The sequence below is a fragment of the Sander lucioperca genome, chromosome 3 (genome assembly GCF_008315115.2).
Source record: "Sander lucioperca isolate FBNREF2018 chromosome 3, SLUC_FBN_1.2, whole genome shotgun sequence".
NCBI classification, from domain to species: Eukaryota; Metazoa; Chordata; class Actinopteri; order Perciformes; family Percidae; genus Sander; species Sander lucioperca.
Genome location: NC_050175.1, coordinates 39023392 through 39047910, shown reverse-complemented (window position 1 = coordinate 39047910; position 24519 = coordinate 39023392). Strand labels below are relative to the sequence as shown.

Below are 24519 nucleotides of genomic sequence, written 5' to 3'. Positions count from 1 at the left end.
TTGAACTCCAAGTCTTCCAGAGTTGCGGCCAAAGCCGATTCCAAAGACCGCTGTTCACCAGCAACAGCAGCAGCAGCCATCTTCTTTGTTTTCAAGTAGCAGGGAATTCACCAAGGGGGTAAGCGTCTCCTCACAACCCGAACCTCCTATGGCGCCATTTTGATGCTACCAAGCCATCACCTCCCGTTAGCATTCCATTGACTGCCATTCATTTTGACGTCACTTTGACAGAGAATAACTTTACATCTGAAGAGTTTATAGACTCTATTTGTCCGTTGTTTATTTCTAAAGAAACACGACAATGTATAAAAGGCTCCATTACCTTGTACCTCACGTTATGGCTCCGTAGCAGACATTTTTATAAAAATAGGCTAACGATTGGGTCATAACCACGAGACTTACTGTCTCATAGTAGAGGAATTACCGTATAGTACAGGAGAAGCTCTCAGGCAGTTTGGACTTCCATTAGCTGTTTAAGTTTAATTACTAATGTTAACTATCATTTTAGTGATCAATAATTAGCCTGTGTCTATGTTATCTCCTTACATATACCTACGCTCTCCGTCTCTGCTAGATTGGGAATGATTGAGATTTCTCTTGGCACAGCTACCAGAAGACTTCCAACTTTCAGACAGGTTGCTCACGTCACATCTACGTCTTCAAGCTCAGTTGGAGGCTGCTCAGTAACGCTCAGCCATCACCGGGAAAGATCTTCTAATATCCTTCACTGGTCTCCGTCCAGAGACACGGGATCTGTTGGTCCATTATATATACTGTCTAATGAATTCACGCGGAACCGTCGCAACTCTGCCGTCATTATGTTAAGCCCCGCCCACCGACTCTATACACGATGTGATTGGCCCGACCAGAGTTTGGTTTTTCCAGCTCGCAAGCCAATGGAGAGTTGCTAGACGACCCTGGCTGCAAATTACATTTGCTGCCACTAGTGGGGTCTAGATTTCTAGTCCAGGTCCAAGGCTGTTGTTTAGTAAATCTATCTCTGACATCGCTGTATTCTTCCTCTTTATAGAGACTTTTTTTTTTCTACCAAAAATGGTTTGCGCTGGTTAGGGGGTACATGGCTTAAAAACACTGTTCAAAGGGGGAATATTATTGAAAAAAGCTGGAGAACCTCTCATTTATAGTGCGTAGTTTCTGTCGCCCCCTTGAGGAATTCTGAGTAATGACAACAACTCTGTCGGTGCAAGCCTTCAGTGATCTCGCACCACCCCAACCCCTTCTCAGACAGACAGACAGAGAGAGAGAGAGAGAAAGACAGACAGACAGACAGAGAGAGACAGACAGACAGACGGACAGAGAGAGAAATGGACACAGAGAGACACAGAGAGACAGACAGACAGAGAGAGCGAGAGATGGACAGGGAGACAGACAGACAGACAGACAGACAGAGAGAGACAGACAGACAGAGAAAGAGACAGACAGACAGAGAGAGAGAGAGATGGACAGAGAGACAGACAGACAGACAGACAGAGAGACAGACAGACAGATAGAGAGAGAGAGACAGACAGAGTGAGAGACGGACAGAGAGAGCGAGAGACGGACAGAGAGAGAGACAGAGAGACAGACAGACAGACGGACAGACAGACAGACAGAGTGAGAGACGGACAGAGAGAGACACAGAGAGACAGACAGACAGAGTGAGAGACGGACAGAGAGACAGACAGAGAGACAGACAGACAGACAGACAGACAGAGAGAGAGAGAGAGATGGACAGAGAGACAGACAGACAGACAGATCGAGAGAGAGAATCAGACAGAGTGAGAGACGGACAGAGAGAGAGACAGAGAGACAGACAGACAGACAGATCGAGAGAGAGAATCAGACAGAGAGAGAGATGGACAGAGAGACAGAGAGAGACAGACAGACAGACAGACAGAGTGAGAGACGGACAGAGAGAGCGAGAGACGGACAGAGAGAGAGACAGAGAGACAGACAGAGAGAGAGACAGAGAGACAGACAGATAGTGACACATTCCTGGGCACGCAGGAGAAATGCACGTCTGGTATGAAGCGGCCAGCCAGGCGTGCGATCGGTAGTGTACGGTTATTTCCATATTAAGTGATTCAGGGTCCCTCTGTAAGTTATTGTGGAGTACAATGGTTCTGGAGAAAGCTGCAAGCAGCGATCTCTTTCTTTTCTTTTAGCCGACTCGTCCTTGTTGACTTGGCTCTTTGTTTTCCGCCCAGAGAATGAAGGAGCAGGCCCGGCGGTACTCGTCCGAGATCAAACAGATCGACCTGGACATCAACCGGACCTTTCGGAACCACATCATGTTCACGGATCGCTTCGGAGTCAAGTAAGTCTCACACAGTTCGGATGCAAAGTCCGATTATTCCTCAGGTTGAAAAAAGTTTAAAGGCCACGCCAGGCAAAACCATAATTTGCTCTGGTCCATTCTGAGATTTTGGCACTGTTTTGCTTCCATATGTCAGTCCTTCCAGAAAAATGAGGAGTTTTTTTGTGATTGTTTTGGGCAAAAATCCTTGATTATGCGTCACGTTTTCTTAAAAAATGTGATGGAATATGGGGGATATTTATGCAATTTTATGCATAAATATTAAAAATTTGCAGCTTTTCGATGATGTTCACGTCGCGTAATTACGTCACTTCATAACGTTAACGGAAAATGGCTGCTCTAGTGTGAAGTAAACGCAACACTTTTCAACTTTCTGCTAAGATATATGTGACTTTTTTGCAATGAAAATGCGGGGATTATGAAATCATGCAAGCCCCGCATATTTTGTGTGGAAATCAGCAATTTATGTGGCGAAAGTGCGGCGTATTTGAAAAAATGCGCCCCCCCCCCCCGCATAAATATGCAGACTTTGGCTGATTATGCGTTGAATTATACGATCGCATAATCACGTTTTTCTGGAAGGACTGCATAACTTGTCTTCTTTTAGACTAGTGGAAACCAAAACATCCAAAATACACATTCAGATGTTTATTTTACTACACTTTGTCCATTTGCGTCTGTAGATTTTTCTGTTTCACAGGGCTGCGAGTAACGATTAGTTTCATAGTCGATACATCTGTGGATTATTTCCTGAATGAATGGATTAGTTGTTCGGTCTCTAAAATGTCAGAAAACGGTGAAAAATGTGGATCAGCATTTCCCAAAAAGCCCAAGATGACGTCCTTACATGTCTTGTTTTGTCCACAACTCAAAGATATTCAGTTTACTGTCACAGAGGAGAGAAGAAACTAGAACAATATTCACAAAGAAGAAGGAAAACACAGAGAACAGAGAGTGAGCTGTTGGAGAAAGCACCAAAAACGTCAGAAAAAGTGACAGAAATATAGAAAAAAGGGACAAAATTTTCGGAAAAAACGTCAAAATTGTTGGAAAAAGCGCCAAAAACTTTAGAAACGTGGCAAAAACGTTGGAGAAAGCACCAAAAATGTTAGAAAAAGTGACAAAAATATTGAAAAAAGGGACAAAATTATTGGAAAAAACGTCAAAATTGTCAGAAAACGCGCCAGAAACTTGAGAAATGTGGCAAAAACGTTGGAGAAAGCACCAAAAAACGTCAGAAAAAGTGGTGATAACGTTGAAAAAAGGGACCAAATTATTGAAAAAAAACGTCAAAATTGTTGGAAAAAATGTCCAAATTGTCAGAAAACGCGACAGAAACTTGAGAAATGTAGCAAAAACGTAGAAAAAGTGACAAAAATATTGAAAAAAGGGACAAAATTATCCAAAAAAACATCAAAATAGTCAGAAAAAGCACCACAAACTTGAGAAATGTGGCAAAAACGTTGGCGAAATCACCAAAAACGTCAGAAAAAGTGACAAAAATATTGAAAAAAACATCAAAATTGTCAGAAAAAGCACCACAAACTTGAGAAATGTGCCAAAAACGTTGGAGAAAGCACCAAAAATGTGGCGATAATGTTGAAAAAAGGGACCAAATTATTGAAAAAACATCAAAATTGTCGGAAAAAGCACCAAAAACTTGAGAAATGTGGCAAAAACGTTGGAGAAAGCACCAAAAACGTCAGAAAAAGTGACAAAAATATTGAAAAAAATGACAAAAGTATTGAAAAAAACGTCAAAATGGTCAGAAAAAGCACCAAAAACTTTAGAAACGTGGCAAAAACGTTGGAGAAAGCACCAAAAATGTCAGAAAAATGGCGATAACATTGAAAAAAGGGACAGAATTATCCAAAAAAACATCAAAATTGTCAGAAAAAGCACCAAAAACTTGAGAAATGTGGCAAAAACGTTGGAGAAAGCACCAAAAACGTCAGAAAAAGTGACAAAAATATTGAAAAAAGGGACAAAATTATCCAAAAAAACATCAAAATAGTCAGAAAAAGCACCACAAACTTGAGAAATGTGGCAAAAACGTTGGCGAAATCACCAAAAACGTCAGAAAAAGTGACAAAAATATTGAAAAAAACATCAAAATTGTCAGAAAAAGCACCACAAACTTGAGAAATGTGCCAAAAACGTTGGAGAAAGCACCAAAAATGTGGCGATAATGTTGAAAAAAGGGACCAAATTATTGAAAAAACATCAAAATTGTCGGAAAAAGCACCAAAAACTTTAGAAATGTGGCAAAAACGTTGGAGAAAGCACCAAAAACTTCAGAAAAAGTGGCGATAACGTTGAAAAAAGGGACCAAATTATCCAAAAAAACATCAAAATTGTCAGAAAAAGCACCAAAAACTTGAGAAATGTGGCAAAAACGTTGGAGAAAGCACCAAAAACGTCAGAAAAAGTGACAAAAATATTGAAAAAAGGGACAAAATTATTGAAAAAAACGTCAAAATGGTCAGAAAAAGCACCAAAAACTTTAGAAACGTGGCAAAAACGTTGGAGAAAGCACCAAAAATGTCAGAAAAAGTGGCGATAACATTGAAAAAAGGGACAGAATTATCCAAAAAAACATCAAAATTGTCAGAAAAAGCACCACAAACTTGAGAAATGTGCCAAAAACATTGGCGAAAGCACCAAAAACGTCAGAAAAAGTGACAAAAATATTGAAAAAAACGTCAAAATTGTCAGAAAAAGTTCCAAAAACTTTAGAAACGTGGCAAAAACGTTGGAGAAAGCACCAAAAACGTTAGAAAAAGTGACAAAAATATTGAAAAAAGGGACAAAATTATCAAAAAAAACATCAAAATTGTCAGAAAAAGCACCACAAACTTGAGAAATGTGCCAAAAACGTTGGAGAAAGCACCAAAAATGTGGCGATAATGTTGAAAAAAGGGACCAAATTATTGAAAAAAAAACATCAAAATTGTCAGAAAAAGTGCCAAAAACGTTTAACAAGCTGACATCAGAGAAGTTTAAAATTATAAATGTCTCAAACCGATTATGAAAGTGTTGTGTGTATAACGTTGTTCATCCGTTCTGTAGCGGAGACTCTGTGTGAACTGAGCGTGAGCGCGGCGGGCCGGCTGTGTTCGGAGACGGAACCTGACCCCGTCACAGAGTGACGTCACCGACAGTTTAACAGACCGCAGGCCTGTTTCGGGAGCGGCAGTGGAAAAGTCTGTGGCAGAGAAATGTTTCAGTATTTAACAGGAGTTCAGCAGCCGTGCAAAAAGCAGCCTTTTTATAGAGACAGAAGCTGTGGCGTCGATTCAGAGGCTCACTCTCTGTTCTCTCTGTTCTCCGTTTTGGGTTCTCTGTGTTTTACATTACATTACATTTATTAAAATTCACTTTTATCCAAAGCGACTTACAATTGCTATATGTATATATGTGTCAGAGGTTGCACGCCTCTGGAGCAACTATGGGTTAAGTGTCTTGCTCAGGGACACATTGGTTGATGTATTGCAGTGGGAATCGAACCCGGGTCTCCCACACCAAAGGCATGTGTCATATCCACTGCGCCATCACCACCACCTGTTCCTCTTCCTCTTCTTCTCAGTCTCGTAAGCTCTCTTTATTACGGAGAGTTTGTGTGTGTTTGTACCCCAGTTTAGTTCAAACTCAACTCCACTAAGGGCGTTGACACACAGAGCTGACAATCGGCCGTCGGACCGTCTGGCGAGGTCGGTGACTTGACGTTCGGTGTGTTCGTGCCGTCGTCCGTCCGAGGAGCCGTCGGCCTTCATTTGGGCCGACCTGACATGCTCAGTCAGAGACAGGACAGTCAGAGACAGGACAGACAGAGACAGGACAGTCAGAGACAGGACAGACAGAGACAGGACAGACAGAGACAGGACAGACAGAGACAGGACAGTCAGAGACAGGACAGACAGAGACAGGACAGACAGAGACAGGGCAGACAGAGACAGGACAGTCAGAGACAGGACAGACAGAGACAGGACAGTCAGAGACAGGACAGACAGAGACAGGACAGACAGAGACAGGACAGTCAGAGACAGGACAGTCAGAGACAGGACAGACAGAGACAGGACAGTCAGAGACAGGACAGACAGAGACAGGGCAGACAGAGACAGGACAGACAGAGACAGGGCAGACAGAGACAGGGCAGACAGAGACAGGACAGTCAGAGACAGGACAGACAGAGACAGGACAGACAGAGACAGGACAGTCGGGACTCACCCGGAAATGACGAGTGGCTCAAAATCTGATGAAAATCTTTGAAAAAAGTAAAATTGTCAGAAAACGCGACAGAAACTTGAGAAATGTGGCAAAAACGTTGGAGAAAGCACCAAAAACGTCAGAAAAAGTGACAAAAATATTGAAAAAAGGGACAAAATTATTGAAAAAAAAGTAAAATTGTCGGAAAAAGCGCCAAAAACTTTAGAAATGTGTCAAAAACGTTGGAGAAAGCACCCAAAATGTCAGAAAAAGTGACAAAAATATTGAAAAAAGGGACAAAATTATTGAAAAAAAAGTAAAATTGTCGGAAAAAGCGCCAAAAACTTCAGAAACGTGGCAAAAACCTTGGAGAAAGCACCAAAAATGTTAGAAAAAGTGGTGATAACGTTGATAAAAGGGACCAAATTATTGAAAAAAAACTCAAAATTGTCAGAGGAAGCGCCAAAAACTTTAGAAACGTGGCAAAAAACGTTGGAGAAAGCACCAAAAACGTCAGAAAAAGTGTCAAAAGTATTGAAAAAAGGGACAAAATTATCGGAAAAAACGTCAAAATTGTCGGAAAAAGCACCAAAAACTTTACAAAAATTGACGATAACATTGAAAAAAGGGACCAAATTATTGAAAAAAAAAGTAAAATTGTCGGAAAAAGCGCCAAAAACTTTACAAATGTGGCAAAAACGTTGGAGAAAGTGACAAAAATATTCAAAAAAGGGACCAAATTTTTGAAAAAAACATCAAAATTGTCGGAAAAAGCACCAAAAACTTCAGAAATGTGGCAAAAACGTTGGAGAAAGCACCAAAAACGTCAGAAAAAGTGACAAAAGTATTGAAAAAAGGGACAAAATTATTGAAAAAAAAAGTAAAATTGTCAGAAAACGCGACAGAAACTTGAGAAATGTGGCAAAAACGTTGGAGAAAGTGACAAAAATATTCAAAAAAGGGACCAAATTTTTGAAAAAAACATCAAAATTGTCGGAAAAAGCACCAAAAACTTCAGAAATGTGGCAAAAACGTTGGAGAAAGCACCAAAAACGTCGGAGAAAGCACCAAAACGTCAGAAAAAGTGACAAAAGTATTGAAAAAAGGGACAAAATTATCGGAAAAAAAGTAAAATTGTCAGAAAACGCGACAGAAACTTGAGAAATGTGGCAAAAATGTTGGAGAAAGCACCAAAAACGTCAGAAAAAGTGACAAAAATATTGAAAAAAGGGACAAAATTATTGAAAAAAAAGTAAAATTGTCGGAAAAAGCGCCAAAAACTTTACAAATGTGGCAAAAACGTTGGAGAAAGTGACAAAAATATTCAAAAAAGGGACCACATTTTTGAAAAAAACATCAAAATTGTCAGAAAAAGCACCAAAAACTTCAGAAATGTGGCAAAAACGTTGGAGAAAGCACCAAAAACGTATGAGAAAGCACCAAAAACGTTGGAGAAAGCACCAAAAACGTCAGAAAAAGTGACAAAAGTATTGAAAAAAGGGACAAAATTATCGGAAAAAAAGTAAAATTGTCAGAAAACGCGACAGAAACTTGAGAAATGTGGCAAAAATGTTGGAGAAAGCACCAAAAACGTCAGAAAAAGTGACAAAAATATTGAAAAAAGGGACAAAATTATTGAAAAAAAAGTAAAATTGTCGGAAAAAGCGCCAAAAACTTTAGAAATGTGGCAAAAACGTATCTTCAGTGGTTCCGTCATTTTGTTTCTCTCTTCACACTGGAGACAGCCGGTTCCTTCCAACAAGTCCTCCAGACCATACGCAGTATATCACCTTATATGATCTATATCTACGTAACCCTTGAAACGGCGAGTGGAATGAGCGTAGAGCGGACGGAGAGCGTAGGTATATGTAAGGAGATAACATAGGCACAGGCTAATTATTGATCGTTAACATTAGTCATTAAACTTAAACAGCTAATGGAAGTCCAAACTGCCTGAGAGCTTCTCCTGTACTATACGGTAATTCCTCTACTATGAGACAGTAAGTCTCGTGGTTATGACCCAATCGTTAGCCTATTTTTATAAAAACGTCTGCTACGGAGCCATAACGTGAGGTACAAGGTAATGGAGCCTTTTATACATTGTCGTGTTTCTTTAGAAATAAACAATAGACAAATAGAGTCTTTAAACTCTTCAGATGTAAAGTTATTCGCTGTCAAAGTGACGTCAAAATGAATGGCAGTCAATGGGATGCTAACGGGAGGTGATGGCTTGGTAACATCAAAATGGCGCCATAGGAGGTTCGAGCTCTGAAGCGAAGCTTACCCCCTTGAAACAAGACCCACGTGACGCGTTCGTCCAATCAGCTGCCGGTTTTCATTTTCTGGGAAACAGTACAGAGCAGCGCCGCCTGCTGCTATGGAGACGTATTACGTTTCGCGCACGCGCAGAGCGTACGCTCAAGTCGGCGTCGCCTCAGTGTGTTTTGAGGCCTTTTTTTGGACCTCGGGGACCCGACTGATCAGTCCGACTGGCTTTACTGCCGACGGTCGGCCGTCTGGTTGGTGTGTCAGCACCTTAAGGGCCACACTAGAAAATGAGAATCACATCAAGGGCCAGACATGTAGAGGTTATTCACATGCTTTCATTTCATCGAAACAGTCCGATATATTTGGCTGTATTACTGCATATCTCATATAGTCTCACTTACAGTTTGGTCGACATAAAGCCCCAACAAGTCAGCAAAAAAAGTTCCTTAGTCATTATAGAAAAAGCAACAAAAACCTTGAAAAAAGGGACAAAATTATCAGAAAAAAACATCAAAATTGTCGGAAAAAGGGCCAAAAACTAGGGATGTCCCGATCAGGTTTTTTTGCCCTCGAGTCCGAGTCATTTGATTGAGTATCTACCGATACCGAGTCCCGATCCGGTACTTCTATAATATATAAAAAAAGAATAAAGAAGAGCGAAAAAACAGATCCAGGATGTTCCTTATTTTTTATTTAACTCACCTTATTTTAACATTCAACAACTCTGTTTTTTATTGCAAAAAAAGGGTACAAATCACATGTGAGTGGTCAAAAACATACATAACAAAAATAAAATATAAAACAAGATTGCCAGGGGAAGCTTATAGGCCATTACAAAGAGAAAGAGGACCATATGTTGACAGTTTTAACAGCCTTTTTGTTGTTTGAACCAGAAATCAGATTAATATAATGTTCAACTTCATGGAGAAAAAGTACAAAACTAGGTTTTTTTAGTGCTGAATTTACACTTATGAATGTGAAATTTTGCCAAAAGAATTAATAAATTTATAATGAAGTACATCTTTTCTTTACTATGGCTTTTATAAAGGCAAAAAATAACATCCTTCCACAATAAGGCAAAGTCTTTATAAATATGGTTAATGATGAATCTGCCGAGGTTTTGCCAAAACGTTGTGGTGTGAGGGCAGTAGGGCTGAACGATTTTTGAAAATAATCTAATTGCGATTTTTTTTCCCAAATATTGCGATTTCGATTCTATTATTTTTTTAAGCTCTTTGTCTTCTGTATTATTCAACAAAGACAAACAATAAATCATTTTATAGTATGAACAACACACAATTACACACTAGACAGTTAAAAAAGTAAAATTATAGTATATACACACACACACACACACACACACACACAGACACACACACACACACACACACACACAACAGTGTAATTTTTTACAGTGCACAGAGGAGCTGCCTCCAGCCCCTCCCCCTCGTGAAGTTGCGTGCTGCCGTGTGCACTTGTTCAGAGAGGCTATCGTTACGTTAGCTAGTTGCTAGTGTTCTTGTTCAGAGAGGCTATCGTTACGTTAGCATGTTGCTGGTGTTCTTGTTCAGAGAGGCTATCGTTACGTTAGCTAGTTGCTGGTGTTCTTGTTCAGAGAGGCTATCGTTACGTTAGCATGTTGCTGGTGTTCTTGTTCAGAGAGGCTATCGTTACGTTAGCTAGTTGCTGGTGTTCTTGTTCAGAGAGGCTATCGTTACGTTAGCATGTTGCTGGTGTTCTTGTTCAGAGAGGCTATCGTTACGTTAGCTAGTTGCTGGTGTTCTTGTTCAGAGAGGCTATCGTTACGTTAGCATGTTGCTGGTGTTCTTGTTCAGAGAGGCTATCGTTACGTTAGCTAGTTGCTGGTGTTCTTGTTCAGAGAGGCTATCGTTACGTTAGCATGTTGCTGGTGTTCTTGTTCAGAGAGGCTATCGTTACGTTAGCTAGTTGCTGGTGTTCTTGCCGTGGGATTAACTGTACTAATAAAACTGTTGAAACATCGCGGCCACGCTGCTGTGAAAGCTCCCCGAACGTCATTTATCAGTCTGGTTGTTACCCCTCTCAGTGGCAGCTCCTCCACTCATATCTTTATAACGGAGCTAACCGCTAACCGGAGCTAACCGGAGCTAACCGCTAACCGGAGCTAACCGGAGCTAACCGCTAATCAGAGCTAATCGGAGCTAATCGGAGCTAACCGCTAATCAGAGCTAACCGGAGCTAACCGCTAACCGGAGCTAACCGGAGCTAACCGCTAATCAGAGCTAATCGTTGCCAACCGAGCCTTCAGTTCTGCGTGTCTGTATCCATTAACTGCACGTATGGACTCGAACCAGAATAAAACCCTTCATTTTATTAAAATGGCTGTAAAAGTTTTAAACTACAACTCAGAGTTGTTTGAATGACAGAAATCAGCTCAAGGTACGACGTAGCGTTAGCGTGCTAGTTGATGCTTTCTCTGCGGAGTGCAGACTGATTTGCTCCCGCGAGTCATGTGACCAAATCGCAGCCTTTGCGATTAGGAAATCGCGTTTTAACATATCGCGATATTATCGCAAATGCAATTAATCGTTCAGCCCTAGTGGGCAATGCCAAAAGAGGTGTAGAACAGTTTCTGGGTGGTCTTCACAAAAAGAACAGTTTGTGTTGATGTCTCTTTTAAATTTAATCATGTAATGATTAGCAGGGTAATATCTGTGAATTATTTTGAAAGATACTTCTTTCACCTTGTTTACTATCAAGTATCTGTGAGGAATCATCCAAACCTCTTTCCAAACAATGTCATTTACAAATTGGTTCCAGTAAAATGTGGAATACAAACAATTTCTTTTTGAAATAATGCACGAATGTTCTTATTATTATGAGGAAGTTGGGAAAAACAGATTCTTCCAACTGGTGATTCAGCCACATCGGGGAGGGGTACAGAAGTAGGTGGAAGTCTACTTCTGTTACATATCTCACAGTTTGCTACGGCAATGTTGTTGTCATCAACTTTATAATACCTCCAGACCGCAGACATACTCGCGCTTTTCGCTTCAAGCTGCTTCCGTGTTCTACTTTGCCGGCATTTAACCAATAGCGTCTCTGCAACAAAGTGATGTCATGCCGCACGCGTTGCTGTTTCTGTGTGGAGTCAAAAGGGTCTAACTCTGGGCCACCGCATAACTATAGATTAGGGCTTTGACGCCGAACTTCGATATTCGAATATAATTCGAATATTAAAGTGCCCATATTATGAAAAAAACACTTTTTCTGGGATTTGGGGTGTTATTTTGTGTCTCTGGTGCTTCCACACACATACAAACTTTGAAAAAAATCCATCCATGCTGTTTAGAGTGAGATACGGTTTCTGAATGTGTCCTGCCTTCAGTCTCTGGGTGAGCTGGTCAAAATCGGCACGGCTTGTGACGTCACAAGCCGAAACGAGCAGGCTAACCGCAACCATTAGCTCGTAGCGTTAGCATGCTAATGCTAACGCTAGCATGCTAACGCTAGCATGCTACCTCGTTCTCAGTAGCAAAGCACTGCAACAACACACACAAGTTCACCATAATCTACAAAAGAACTACTTACATGTGTGCCCTCATTTAGAAGTCTCCCAGCTAATCCTGCCTTGTAACTGACTGAAGTTGTAGAAACAGCCTTTCTTTTACTGTCTATGGAGCTAGCTAGCTGACATGAGCTACATCTGAGCTACTGCACATGTGCAGTGCAATCAAAGATAGTCCAGAAGAAGAAGAAGAAAAGAGGTCTCACTCTGTAGCTAAAACAGAGACCAGCTGAAAAGAGGATCTGCAGCAGTGAGAGAGAGCGGTGCAGTACAACAACAATATGGTGTTTTTAGAAAATTAAACCATGTAAACCTATTCTGGTACAACCTTAAAATACAATTATGAACCTGGAAATGAGCATAATATGGCTGCTTTAAAAAAAAAATGTATATTCGAACGAATATTAGGCAGCCCTTAATATTTGAATTTCGAACCTGTTATGGGCATTATTTTTTTGTAAATGTGTTTGCTTGTAAACCTTGTTTTCAATTCAGATTCCGAGGCTTTTTCAAGCATTTCAAAATGTAAATGTAAATATATATAATATAAAAAAACTCTCTGGGTTGTCTGCGTTTTCTTAACCCTTGTGTTTTCCTCGGGTCAAATTTGACCCATTTTTATATCAGCATTTTGGGTTTCTTTGAACCAAATTGCACCAGAATATCATGAATGCGTGGATGTATGTTGTATGGAAGCCGTGTAACATTCTTGGCAGGTAAAATTAATGATTACTTTCATTGAATTGTGGGTATTTCTTTTCAATTTTATAGCATTTGAAATAAACTGTGGCCACTCAACATCCTCTGATCTTAGCTATCAGTCACAATAATCCACCATTACCAAAAAAAATAGGTATTATGTCATTTAAATTATGTTTATTGACTATGTATTTAACAAAGTGTCGAAAAAAGTGGCAACATTTTTTCAAAAAGCGTCAAAAAATGTTGGAAAAAGAGCCAAAAAAGTGCATTTGCAATTTTGGCCCAGAAGGATAACAAGTTCACGGTCTACGGGAAGACAACCCAAGATTTAAACTAGGGATGAGCGAGTACAGCATTATCTGTATCTGTATCTGTATCTGTTAACCATTATGAATTATCTGTATCTGTATCTGTACTCGGACTGGGCGGGGCCTAACCCGGAAGTGGACGGGATTTAACCCGGAAGAGGGTCGGGTTGTCTTGAAATGGGCGGGGCTTTAAAAAACTCCGATGACCGGCAGAGAGTGTGTGTGTGTGTGTGTGTGTGTGTAGCTAATTCATTTGTAATATAGTTTTATACCACTACTTCCTTTATTTTTTTATGAAATACAGCAAGAAAGTGTCAGACACTCAGTGCGTGAAGTAAAAAAAACTGGTTAGAGCCAGCTGACGGTTTAAAAAAGAAAAAATATCTCCGACAGGCAGAGACGTAACGCGAGTCTCATTCTACCAAGAACCACGTCTGAACTAACCCCACGTTTACCAGAACTCTACTGGTTAATAAGGAAGTACTACGAACCCCACGTTTACCAGAACTCTACTGGTTAATAAGGAAGGACTACAAACCCCACGTTTACCAGAACTCTACTGGTTAATAAGGAAGGACTACAAACCCCACGTTTACCAGAACTCTACTGGTTAATAAGGAAGGACTACAAACCCCACGTTTACCAGAACTCTACTGGTTAATAAGGAAGGACTACAAACCGAAGTAAAAAACAAACCTGAAGCTGAAGAAACCCTAAACGTTAACGGAAAAGACCCGCGGACCTGAGTGACTGAGGGAGAGACAGAGAGACAGAGAGAGACAGAGAGAGAGAGAGAGAGAGAGAGAGAGAGAGAGAGAGAGAGAGAGAGAGAGAGAGAGAGACAGAGAGAGAGACACAGAGAGAGAGAGAGACAGAGACAGAGAGAGAGAGGGAGAGAGAGAGAGAGAGAGAGAGAGAGAGAGAGAGAGAGAGAGAGAGAGAGAGAGAGAGAGAGAGGGAGACAGAGAGAGAGAGAGAGAGAGAGAGAGGGAGAGAGAGAGAGGGAGGGAGACAGAGAGACAGAGAGACAGAGAGAGAGAGAGAGAGACAGAGAGACAGAGAGAGAGACAGAGAGACAGAGAGACAGAGAGAGAGAGAGAGAGAGAGAGAGAGAGAGAGAGAGAGAGAGAGAGAGAGAGAGAGAGAGAGAGGGAGACAGAGAGAGAGAGAGAGAGAGAGAGGGAGAGAGAGAGAGAGAGAGAGACAGAGAGACAGAGAGAGAGAGAGAGAGAGAGAGAGAGACAGAGAGAGAGAGAGAGACAGAGAGACAGAGAGAGAGAGACAGAGAGAGAGAGAGAGAGACAGAGAGATTTTTGATTTTTACAAAACCTTTATTTTCAGAAAAACGTTTCCTTTTCTACCAGAACATCATACTTGTTTTTAAATGCACAAAAAAATAAATAAAACCACATTTAAAAATAACAATCTCATAAAAACACAGAATGAAAGATGAGCTCCTCCTCCTTCACAGAGCACAGAGCCGTGGTGAGACACCACTGGTCTAAAAACTGCTGCATGTCCTTCATCAGAGAGAGGAACCTGAAGTCCACTCTCACTCTGGCCTTCACCAGAGACACATACAGCTTCCTCAGCTCTAGTCCACTCACACTTTTATATCTGGTTTTTCCTACTTTTATAAATTGACATTTTTGCCTGACCCACAATAAAATTCAACATTTTCCACTTATTTGCATTTTTCTTTCTGTAGCCAGCACCAAAAATAAAAGCAGTCTCACTAAAAACCTCTCCACAATCTAAAAACACAGTTTTTAAAATGTTAAAAAGAGGTTTCAGCCTGTAACAGTCCAGATAGCAGTGACTAATGGTCTCAGGGTGGAGACAGAATGGACACGTGGAGGACACGGTGGGATTAATCTTAGACAGAAACACATTCACAGCCAGAGCCCCGTGGAGGATCCTCCACTGCAGGTCTCCTGACCTCTTGTTTAGGGGAGGCTTGTACAAGACTCTCCACACTGGTTTCCTGTCTTTCAACAGTCTGTCCTTCCACACCATGTCCTTCCTCACACTCAGCTTCTTATTGTGGGTGGCCAGAACACAGTTCCTATACAGACCTTTCCCAGTCTGCATATGAAAATCAGCAACACGTGGCGTATGATGTGCTAGTGAGTCAGTGTTGTTAATTAAAAAACCAATGTCTGGAAAAGGGTCTCCAGAAACGGGCATTTCTGTCCCATTAAAATAGTCCCGCAGCATCTCTGTCTCTCCTTTGTCCAGTCTGTTAATCCACTCGTTCAGAATAGTTCTGGTGTGGCGAGCCGACCTCAGACCCAGCAGAGAGGCCACTGCCTCGGTGTTCAGGAAGCCAGGACCTGCAGCCTCCACGATCCCCTTCAACGTAGTCACTCCAGCCCTCATCAGCCTCTCCGTGAGTCCAGGTCTGCTGCCATCCTTGAGATCCAGCCGGGCCCCCCCACACCAGAGGCTCCTCCAGGAGCCAGAACAGAGATGCTGCAGGTTCTAATCTGGTCCATTTAAAACGTGTCCATGCTTTAAAAAGTCCTTGGTAAAAAGAAGGCAAGTCACACAAAGAGATAAAACCACAGTCCACTAAAAACAAAGAAGCATCAAGACCCAGACCTGCAACCCCCCTTAAAATGGTGCTGGCTACTGGCCTCCAGACGACATCATCAGTTCCATATAAAAACCTCTGTATGAACTGTAATCTAAAAGCATCAGTCCGGCTCTCCAAGTCCACCAAACCCTGCCCCCCCTCCTCTTTTGGCAGATATAAAACACATTTGGGAACCCAGTGCATCATGTCCCAAAAAAACTTTAAAATAATCGACTGTATGGTTTTTAACAGACCAGCAGGGGGCTCCATACATTTTAACTTGTGCCAGAGGCTGGATGCCACCAAGTTGTTAATGATGAGCACCCTGCCTCTGTAGGACATATGGGGAAGCAGCCACCTCCATTTTCCCAACTTCCCCTCCACCTTCTCAATCACTCCTTCCCAGTTCCTATCCGTGGATCTCTGGTCCCCCAGATAAACCCCCAGGTACTTTAAACCCCCCCTCTTCCAGGTCAACCCACCAGGAAGCTGAGGGAGGCCTCCAGCCCAGCTCCCCACTGCCAGGGCCTCACTTTTGGCCCAGTTGACTTTGGCAGCAGAAATTTCCTTAAAAGTCTGAACAATACTTCCTAAACAATCTACATCTTGTTGGTTTTTAATAAAAACTATGATGTCGTCTGCGTAGGCCGATACAGTAAAATGTGGAGTAAAACCAGGTAGAAACAGGCCATTGATGCCAGAGCGGACATTATGCAGCATGGGTTCAATGGATAAGGCGTATAACATCCCTGACATCGAGCAGCCTTGTCTTATCCCCCTGGTTACTGTGAAGGGTTTACACAACCCACCATTAATCTTCAGCACACTCTCAATGTTCTCATACATTACCTTTATCTTGGCGATGAAACCAGGGCTGAGGCCGAACCTCTCCAGAACTTTCCACAGGTAACGGTGCTCAACCCGGTCAAACGCCTTTTCCTGGTCCAAAGAAACCAGACCAGTGTCTACACCCAATGAACCAGAGACTGCCAAAATATCCCGAATCAACGACACATTGTCAATAATGGACCTGCCGGGCACACAGTAGGTTTGGGCCTTGTGGATGACCCGGTCCAACACCAGCTTCAGCCTGGATGCCAGGACTTTGGACAGCATCTTGTAATCTGCACACAGCAGAGAGACTGGCCTCCAGTTCTTAATGTCCTGCAAGTCCCCTTTTTTAGGGAGGAGAGTCAGCACTGCCCTTCTGCAACTCTGCGGTAACGAGCAGCCATCAAAACTTTCCATAAAAACATCTAAAATGTCTGTTTTCATTATGTCCCAGAAAGTTTTGTAAAACTCTGGAGGGAGACCATCAATCCCAGGGGCCTTTCCCCCCTGCATGCCTTGTAGAGCTCTAAAAACCTCTTCCTCCGTCAGGGGCCCCTCCAGCTCCTCATTGTCGTCCCCAGAAACCGTGGGCAGGTCTCTGCAGAACCTGGTGAAAGACTCGTTGTCCTCTGTGTACTCTGTGCTGTAGAGATCTCTCTCCACAACCAAAACATTTCATCTCTGATGACGTTGCAAAAATCACGTATTCATAATCATCTACTTTAACATGGAAGCGGAGGTTTAACTCCTCGTTCCGATGGTTCAGTATCATATAGAGCTGCCTCCGGTGAGACACGACGTGCTTCAACAACGGAGATTTACATCCAGACAGGATCTTTTTAACGGGGGAGACTATCTTCCCGTGTCTGGACAACTCTCTGCTGAGGAAGCCATCAGAGATGAACGGTGGGACATTGGACAGGACTACCTTGGTGGCTGGTTGTGTCAGTGGTAGCACCTGAACAAACATTTCTCTCACGGTGATGCCCGCCTCGATGACTTGGTTCACCTTGTCCTCCCGGTCCAGGAAGATGACCACGGCGCCGTTCATCCGAGCGGCCGACTTAATACTACCGTGCCCGACCTTTCCCCCCACAGCTAAACTAATGTCCTCCACGCTGCACGGGAAACTAGGACAGATCTTAATGCCATGTTTCCTGGTGAGCGTGGAGAACCCCTCTCCATTCACCATGGCGGCTGCACACGCCGACCGGCGAGACGCCGGCAGGAGACAAAACCACCCAAAATAAACCAAACTAACCACCAAAAAGTACTATAAATTAAATATAAAGTGACCTATACCATTAAACTAACCAAAACTAAATGAAAGTATCAAAAACAACAAAAAGAAAAGTAAGAAAAACTACAAATACAGCAGCTCACTCACACACACTCACACACTCAGCTCCGACTCAGAGAGAGAGAGAGAGGGAGAGAGAGAGAGAGAGAGAGAGAGACAGAGAGAGAGAGAGAGAGACAGAGAGACAGAGAGAGAGAGAGACAGAGAGACAGAGAGAGAGAGAGACAGAGAGACAGAGAGACAGAGAGAGAGACAGAGAGACAGAGAGAGAGAGAGACAGAGAGACAGAGAGAGAGAGAGAGAGAGACAGATAGAGAGACAGAGAGAGAGAGAGAGAGAGACAGAGAGACAGAGAGAGAGACAGAGAGAGAGAGAGAGAGAGACAGAGAGACAGAGAGAGAGAGAGAGAGAGAGAGAGAGGGAGAGAGAGTGAGAGAGGGAGAGAGAGAGACAGAGAGACAGAGAGAGAGAGAGAGAGAGAGAGAGAGAGGGAGAGAGGGAGACAGAGAGAGAGAGAGAGAGAGAGAGAGAGAGGGAGAGAGAGAGCTGTTCTGTGTGTGAGTGAGCAGAGCGGGACACAGCAACACAATACATCTGTATGTGTGTGGGGGAGGGGCTCTGTGACGACTAGCCTATCACAGAACGCAGACACAGTCAGCTACCCAATGAGGATTTTTATTCAATCCGAGCACAGATATTGACTCGCATTACTCGTATAATACTCGTACACGGCAAAAGTACTCGTTTCAGCCGAGTATCCGGCTCAACTCTAGTGTAAACCAGAGATGGTTTAGAACCGAGACGCCCCAACTCAAAGTAGTTTCCTGTCTCTTCAACAAGCCGTATATCTCCAGAACATTCTGACGCTGAAACGGCATTTTTCAGACGGACACATCAGGAGAAAATTAGCTTTGTTTCAGACCTGTTTCTGTCTCAGGACCGAACTCTTGCGAGATTTGGCAGCTAACGTCAGCTAACGTTGGTAAACGCCCTAACAAAACTAATCTCTGTGATGCTAAATATGTCTTTCAGCTCTGTAAATATCTAACGTTAGCAAAAGAACATATTAATACATTATTCAAATATAACTTTTCATCCATCCACACGACGTTAAAGGAGAATTCTGGTCGATTTCAACGTAGCTCTGTTGTTTGGAAATGTGGAGTGCTGGCAGTAGCAAAAAAAAAACAAAAACAATCGGTGCTGCCTACACCGTGTTATCCTCCTGCTAGCGTTAGCACCCAACAGGCTTAAACAGGGCAGGTTATAAACGTGCTTTAAGCCTCTAAACATGCTCAAAATGTCATTACCAGTGCCTACCCATGTGCAGTGATTCCTTCTGAGGGAACACGGTGAATCTGACTGCAGTAGATGTGACAGAAAGGCATAAAAGTTGTGTTAATCCAGCCAGTGCACATACCTCTGTTTATTTCCTGTTTTCCGGTCAAGTCCACACTAGTCGATTGTTGAACTCATACAATCCAATATTCCAGTCAGATCTGCTGCGTTCCCTCAGAAGGAATCACTGCACATGGGGAGGCCAGACATTTCAAGCATTATGCTCGAAATGTCATTACAAGTTTAAAGACTCTATTTGTCCGTTGTTTATTTCTAAAGAAGCACGACAATGTATAAAAGGCTCCATTACCTTGTACCTCACGTTATGGCTCCGTAGCAGACGTTTTTATAAAAATAGGCTAACGATTGGGTCATAACCACGAGACTTACTGTCTCATAGTAGAGGAATTACCGTATAGTACAGGAGAAGCTCTCAGGCAGTTTGGACTTCCATTAGCTGTTTAAGTTTAATTACTAATGTTAACTATCATTTTAGTGATCAATAATTAGCCTGTGTCTATGTTATCTCCTTACATATACCTACGCTCTCCGTCTCTGCTAGATTGGGAATGATTGAGATTTCTCTTGGCACAGCTACCAGAAGACTTCCAACTTTCAGACAGGTTGCTCACGTCACATCTACGTCTTCAAGCTCAGTTGGAGGCTGCTCAGTAACGCTCAGCCATCACCGGGAAAGATCTTCTAATATCCTTCACTGGTCTCCGTCCAGAGACACGGGACCTGTTGGTCCATTCTTATATACTGTCTATGGTTCAAACGAGGCCACGCCCCTTTAGGAGACAGGAAGTGTGGACCGTTTCAGACCATTGGCGCTGCTTGAAATGCTCTATCTTTAGTATAGAGCTTAGGGTCTCCACCCTTTCTTCATCTGAGGGCTACTTTAAAGTGCTCATATTATGAAATGATATGATTGGGGAGTTATTTTGTGTCTCTGGTGCTTCCACACGCATACAAACTTTGGAAAAATCCATCCATGCTGTTTAGAGTGAGATACGGTTTCTGAATGTGTCCTGCCTTCAGTCTCTGGGTGAGCTGGTCAACATCTGCACGGCTTTCTACGTCACTAGCCGAAACTAAACCATGCTAGCGGTTAGCCGCCTCGTTCTCAATAGCAAAACACTGCTACAACACACACAAGTCAGTCCCTCCAGAAAAACGTGATTATGCGATCGTATAATTCAACGCATAATCAGCCAAAGTCTGCATATTAATGCGGGGGCCGCATTTTTTTCAAATACGCCGCACTTTCGCCGCATAAATTGCCGATTTCCACGCAAAATAATAATAATAAATAAATAAATATGCGGGGCTTGCATGATTTCATAATCCCCACATTTTCGTTGCAAAAAAGTCCCATATATCTTAGCAGAAAGTTGAAAAATGTTGCGTTTACTTCACACAAGAGCAGTCATTTCCCCCTGTTGCCATGGGAACGTTATGAAGTGACGTAATTACGCGACGTGAACATCATCGAAAAGCTGCAAATCCCGCGATGAAGCCATGATGAAACCGCCGTTTTAAAAAGTTCGCGCAATTTTTGCAAGTTCCTGCAATTTCATCGCATAAAATCGCATAAATATCCCGCATATTCCATCGCATTTTTTAAGAAAACGTGCCGCATGATCAAGGATTTTTGCCTGCAACAATCACAAAAAAACTGCATTTTTCTGGAAGGACTGACTAGTTCACCATAATCTACAAAAGAACTACTTCCATGTCCCTGTTCTGCAGGTATTCCACGCAAAGTTGGGAGTTCGCCCTCGTTTAGAAGAAGTCTCCCGGCTAATCCTGCATTGTTCTGACTGCAGTTAGAGAAACAGCTAGCTAGCAATTGTGAGCCTTACCTAGCCACTGCGCATGTGTGAATCCCAACAAATTATTCAAATATAACTTTTCATCCATCCACACAACGTTCACTACGCGTTCAAACGAGGCCACGCCCCTTTAGGAGACAGGAAGTGTGGACCGTTTCATAACGTTGGCGCTGCTTGAAATGCGCTCAAGTACAATGTTTGACGGGAATCATTCAGACATTTTGTGAATAACTTTCTTCCTCTCCTCTCTGCAGGCAGCAGGCTCTTTTCCATGTCCTCTCTGCATATTCAGTCTACAACACAGTAAGTGGCTGTTCCTTCATCGCATGAAACACGCAAATACCACTGTAACTTGATTCAACTGATAAAAATCTTTCCTTTTTCCAAATGCTTGTTTTCCACTCGAGGCTCATGGTTGTGGGCAGTTAAAGCGTGCTGATACAGAGATTTGTGTATCTGATTAACGACCCGGATTTTATTATCACATCGCTTTTTAAATCCACAGCTGGTGGAAATTAACCGTATGAAAGTTTAGAGGACGTGTCAAACTCATGGCCCGCGGGCCACATCTGGCCACTCGCAGATTTTGATCCGGCCCTCATAAACATAAACTGGGAGGAACGTACCGTACTTCATTCCCTTAGAAAACGGCCGCACAAGTGTTTTTAAAAGTGACAGAACACCGAACCAAACAACACAAATATACACTTCTGTTTTAGTGCGTAACGTTTACAACGGGGTCCCAATAAGTGACAAAATAACGCCAACATGTTCCTGTTTACATGTTGTGATTTGTAGAGTCACAGCGTGTACAAATAACAAGGTCACATGACACACAGCCATCTTCTCACCGTATACATACTGGGAACTATATTCTCAGAAAGGTGAAGCATTTCTACTCTCTGTCCAGTGCTTCTCAGGTGCTGCAAGCATATCACTCCGCCCAAGTAGCAGCAGTAGCAGTGCTTTGCCTTCTGAGAATATAGTTCCCAGTTTGTTTACGGTTAGAAAATGGCTGTGTCTCATGTGACCTTGTTATTTGTACACGCTGTGACTATACAAATCACAACATGTAAATAGGAACATGTTGGTGTTATTTTGTCACTTATTGGGAGCAGTAGGCTAGATGGAGCCAGTTACCTCCAGGATCTGTGCTAAGCTAGGCTAGATGGAGCCGGTTACCTCCAGGATCTGTGCTAAGCTAGGCTAGATGGAGCCGGTTACCTCCAGGATCTGTGCTAAGCTAGGCTAGATGGAGCCAGTTACCTCCAGGATCTGTGCTAAGCTAGGCTAGATGGAGCCAGTTACCTCCAGGATCTGTGCTAAGCTAGGCTAGATGGAGCCAGTTACCTCCAGGATCTATGCTAAGCTAGGCTAGATGGAGCTGGTTACCTCCAGGATCTGTGCTAAGCTAGGCTAGATGGAGCCAGTTACCTCCAGGATCTGTGCTAAGCTAGGCTACCGGTGGGGGCGTCAGACAGAGTTACAACACGCAGGGAGATGAGAAGGGTATGTATGGACTTATCTAACTCTGGGGGATACGGTGAATAAACTAAAGTCCCAATAAGTCGGCGTGTTCCTTTAAATCGGACAAATATGAATGGTAGAGGTGTGCTTTTCTTTTTGCATCGTTTGTGTATTTTCAGCCCGTTTGCTAAGTGCTGCGCATGTGTTGTCAAACACATAAAACAAGCACATTAAAAGCAATTAAAACAATAAAAGCAGTAACTATCAGTGGAGAAATGTAAGATTATTTTACGTGGAAGGCTAGTCTGAAGAGGTGTGTTTTGAGTGGAAGCATTATTAACCCTGTCCCCCCCTGCAGGAAGTGAGCTACTGCCAGGGCATGAGTCAGATCGCCGCCCTGCTGCTGATGTACATGAACGAGGAAGACGCCTTCTGGGCGCTGTCGCAGCTGCTGACCAATCAGAAACACGGCATGCACGGTGAGACGGCGGCAGCCAACAAATCTGAGCATATAAACATTCTGTTTTTTAAAGGTCCCATGACATGGTGCTCTTTGGATGCTTTTATATAGACCTTAGTGGTCCCCTAATACTGTATCTGAAGTCTCTTTATATAGACCTTAGTGGTCCCCTAATACTGTATCTGAAGTCTCTTTATATAGACCTTAGTGGTCCCCTAATACTGTATCTGAAGTCTCTTTATATAGACCTTAGTGGTCCCCTGATACTGTATCTGAAGTCTCTTTATATAGACCTTAGTGGTCCCCTAATACTGTATCTGAAGTCTCTTTTATATAGACCTTAGTGGTCCCCTGATACTGTATCTGAAGTCTCTTTATATAGACCTTAGTGGTCCCCTAATACTGTATCTGAAGTCTCTTTATATAGACCTTAGTGGTCCCCTAATACTGTATCTGAAGTCTCTTTATATAGACCTTAGTGGTCCCCTAATACTGTATCTGAAGTCTCTTTATATAGACCTTAGTGGTCCCCTGATACTGTATCTGAAGTCTCTTTATATAGGCCTTAGTGGTCCCCTAATACTGTATCTGAAGTCTCTTTATATAGGCCAGAAACAAATCGACAAAAACATCGAAAAAGGTGACAAAATAATTGGTAAAAAAAGTGACAAAAAAACGAACAAATAGTTTTAATTTTAGAGCCAGAAAAACACAACGTTGCATGGTCGACGGGAAGTTCAAGTGGGATTTGGACATTTTCCTCATGTCATGCCAACAGATTCTCACTCCCAACTCGTAACACACGGACGCTTGGTCAGGTGCCTTTGTCGTTGTTATATGACGCTAAAAGTCTCCTTTAGCGTCATATAACGCGCTTGGTCGGGGCTATCGGCGTCCCTTTTGATGCATATACAGTGGGGCAAAAAAGTATTTAGTCAGCCGCCGACTTGAGCTGCAAAGAAGCTCTGGCCGCCCGGTCGAGGACGCTGGTCAGAAAGTCCGGGGAAGCTGTTTGAGGCTTTGGCCGCTCTGACGTAGCAGCATTCTATGTTCATCATGGAAAAAGATCAAGCAGCCACTGCACGGCCAATACACTGACACTAGAAACCTTTTATAAATGACTTATATAATGACAGAATGTGTATTGGTTGTTGGTCGCAGCGGTGTCTGTTAGCAGTTAGCTCGCTCGTTAGCCGCTGAACCGCAGCAGCGTGCAGGCAGAGCGAGCAGCCGCCAGCTGTTGATCCGTGCAGGACTTCACCGTGAGCGGACTGTTTAGAGACCATGTGACCGGCAGGTAACGTTAACTGGTCCCTATACGCAAATATCATAAATGATAGGGAACCCAGCAACGGCCATGATGAG

The 24519-nt window shown here is 42.7% G+C and overlaps 1 protein-coding gene across 1 annotated transcript in view; it reads left to right on the top strand.

The window, feature by feature from the left end:
- The window catches only part of si:ch211-288d18.1 (USP6 N-terminal-like protein), a 63227-nt gene that overhangs the window by 28534 nt on the left and 10174 nt on the right, over positions 1 to 24519 (top strand). The window contains exons 7-9 of the mRNA XM_035999101.1: positions 2208 to 2317; positions 21482 to 21530; positions 23053 to 23173. Of these exons, the coding sequence (XP_035854994.1) occupies positions 2208 to 2317; positions 21482 to 21530; positions 23053 to 23173 (280 nt within the window). The remainder of the gene's footprint in view (positions 1 to 2207; positions 2318 to 21481; positions 21531 to 23052; positions 23174 to 24519) is intronic.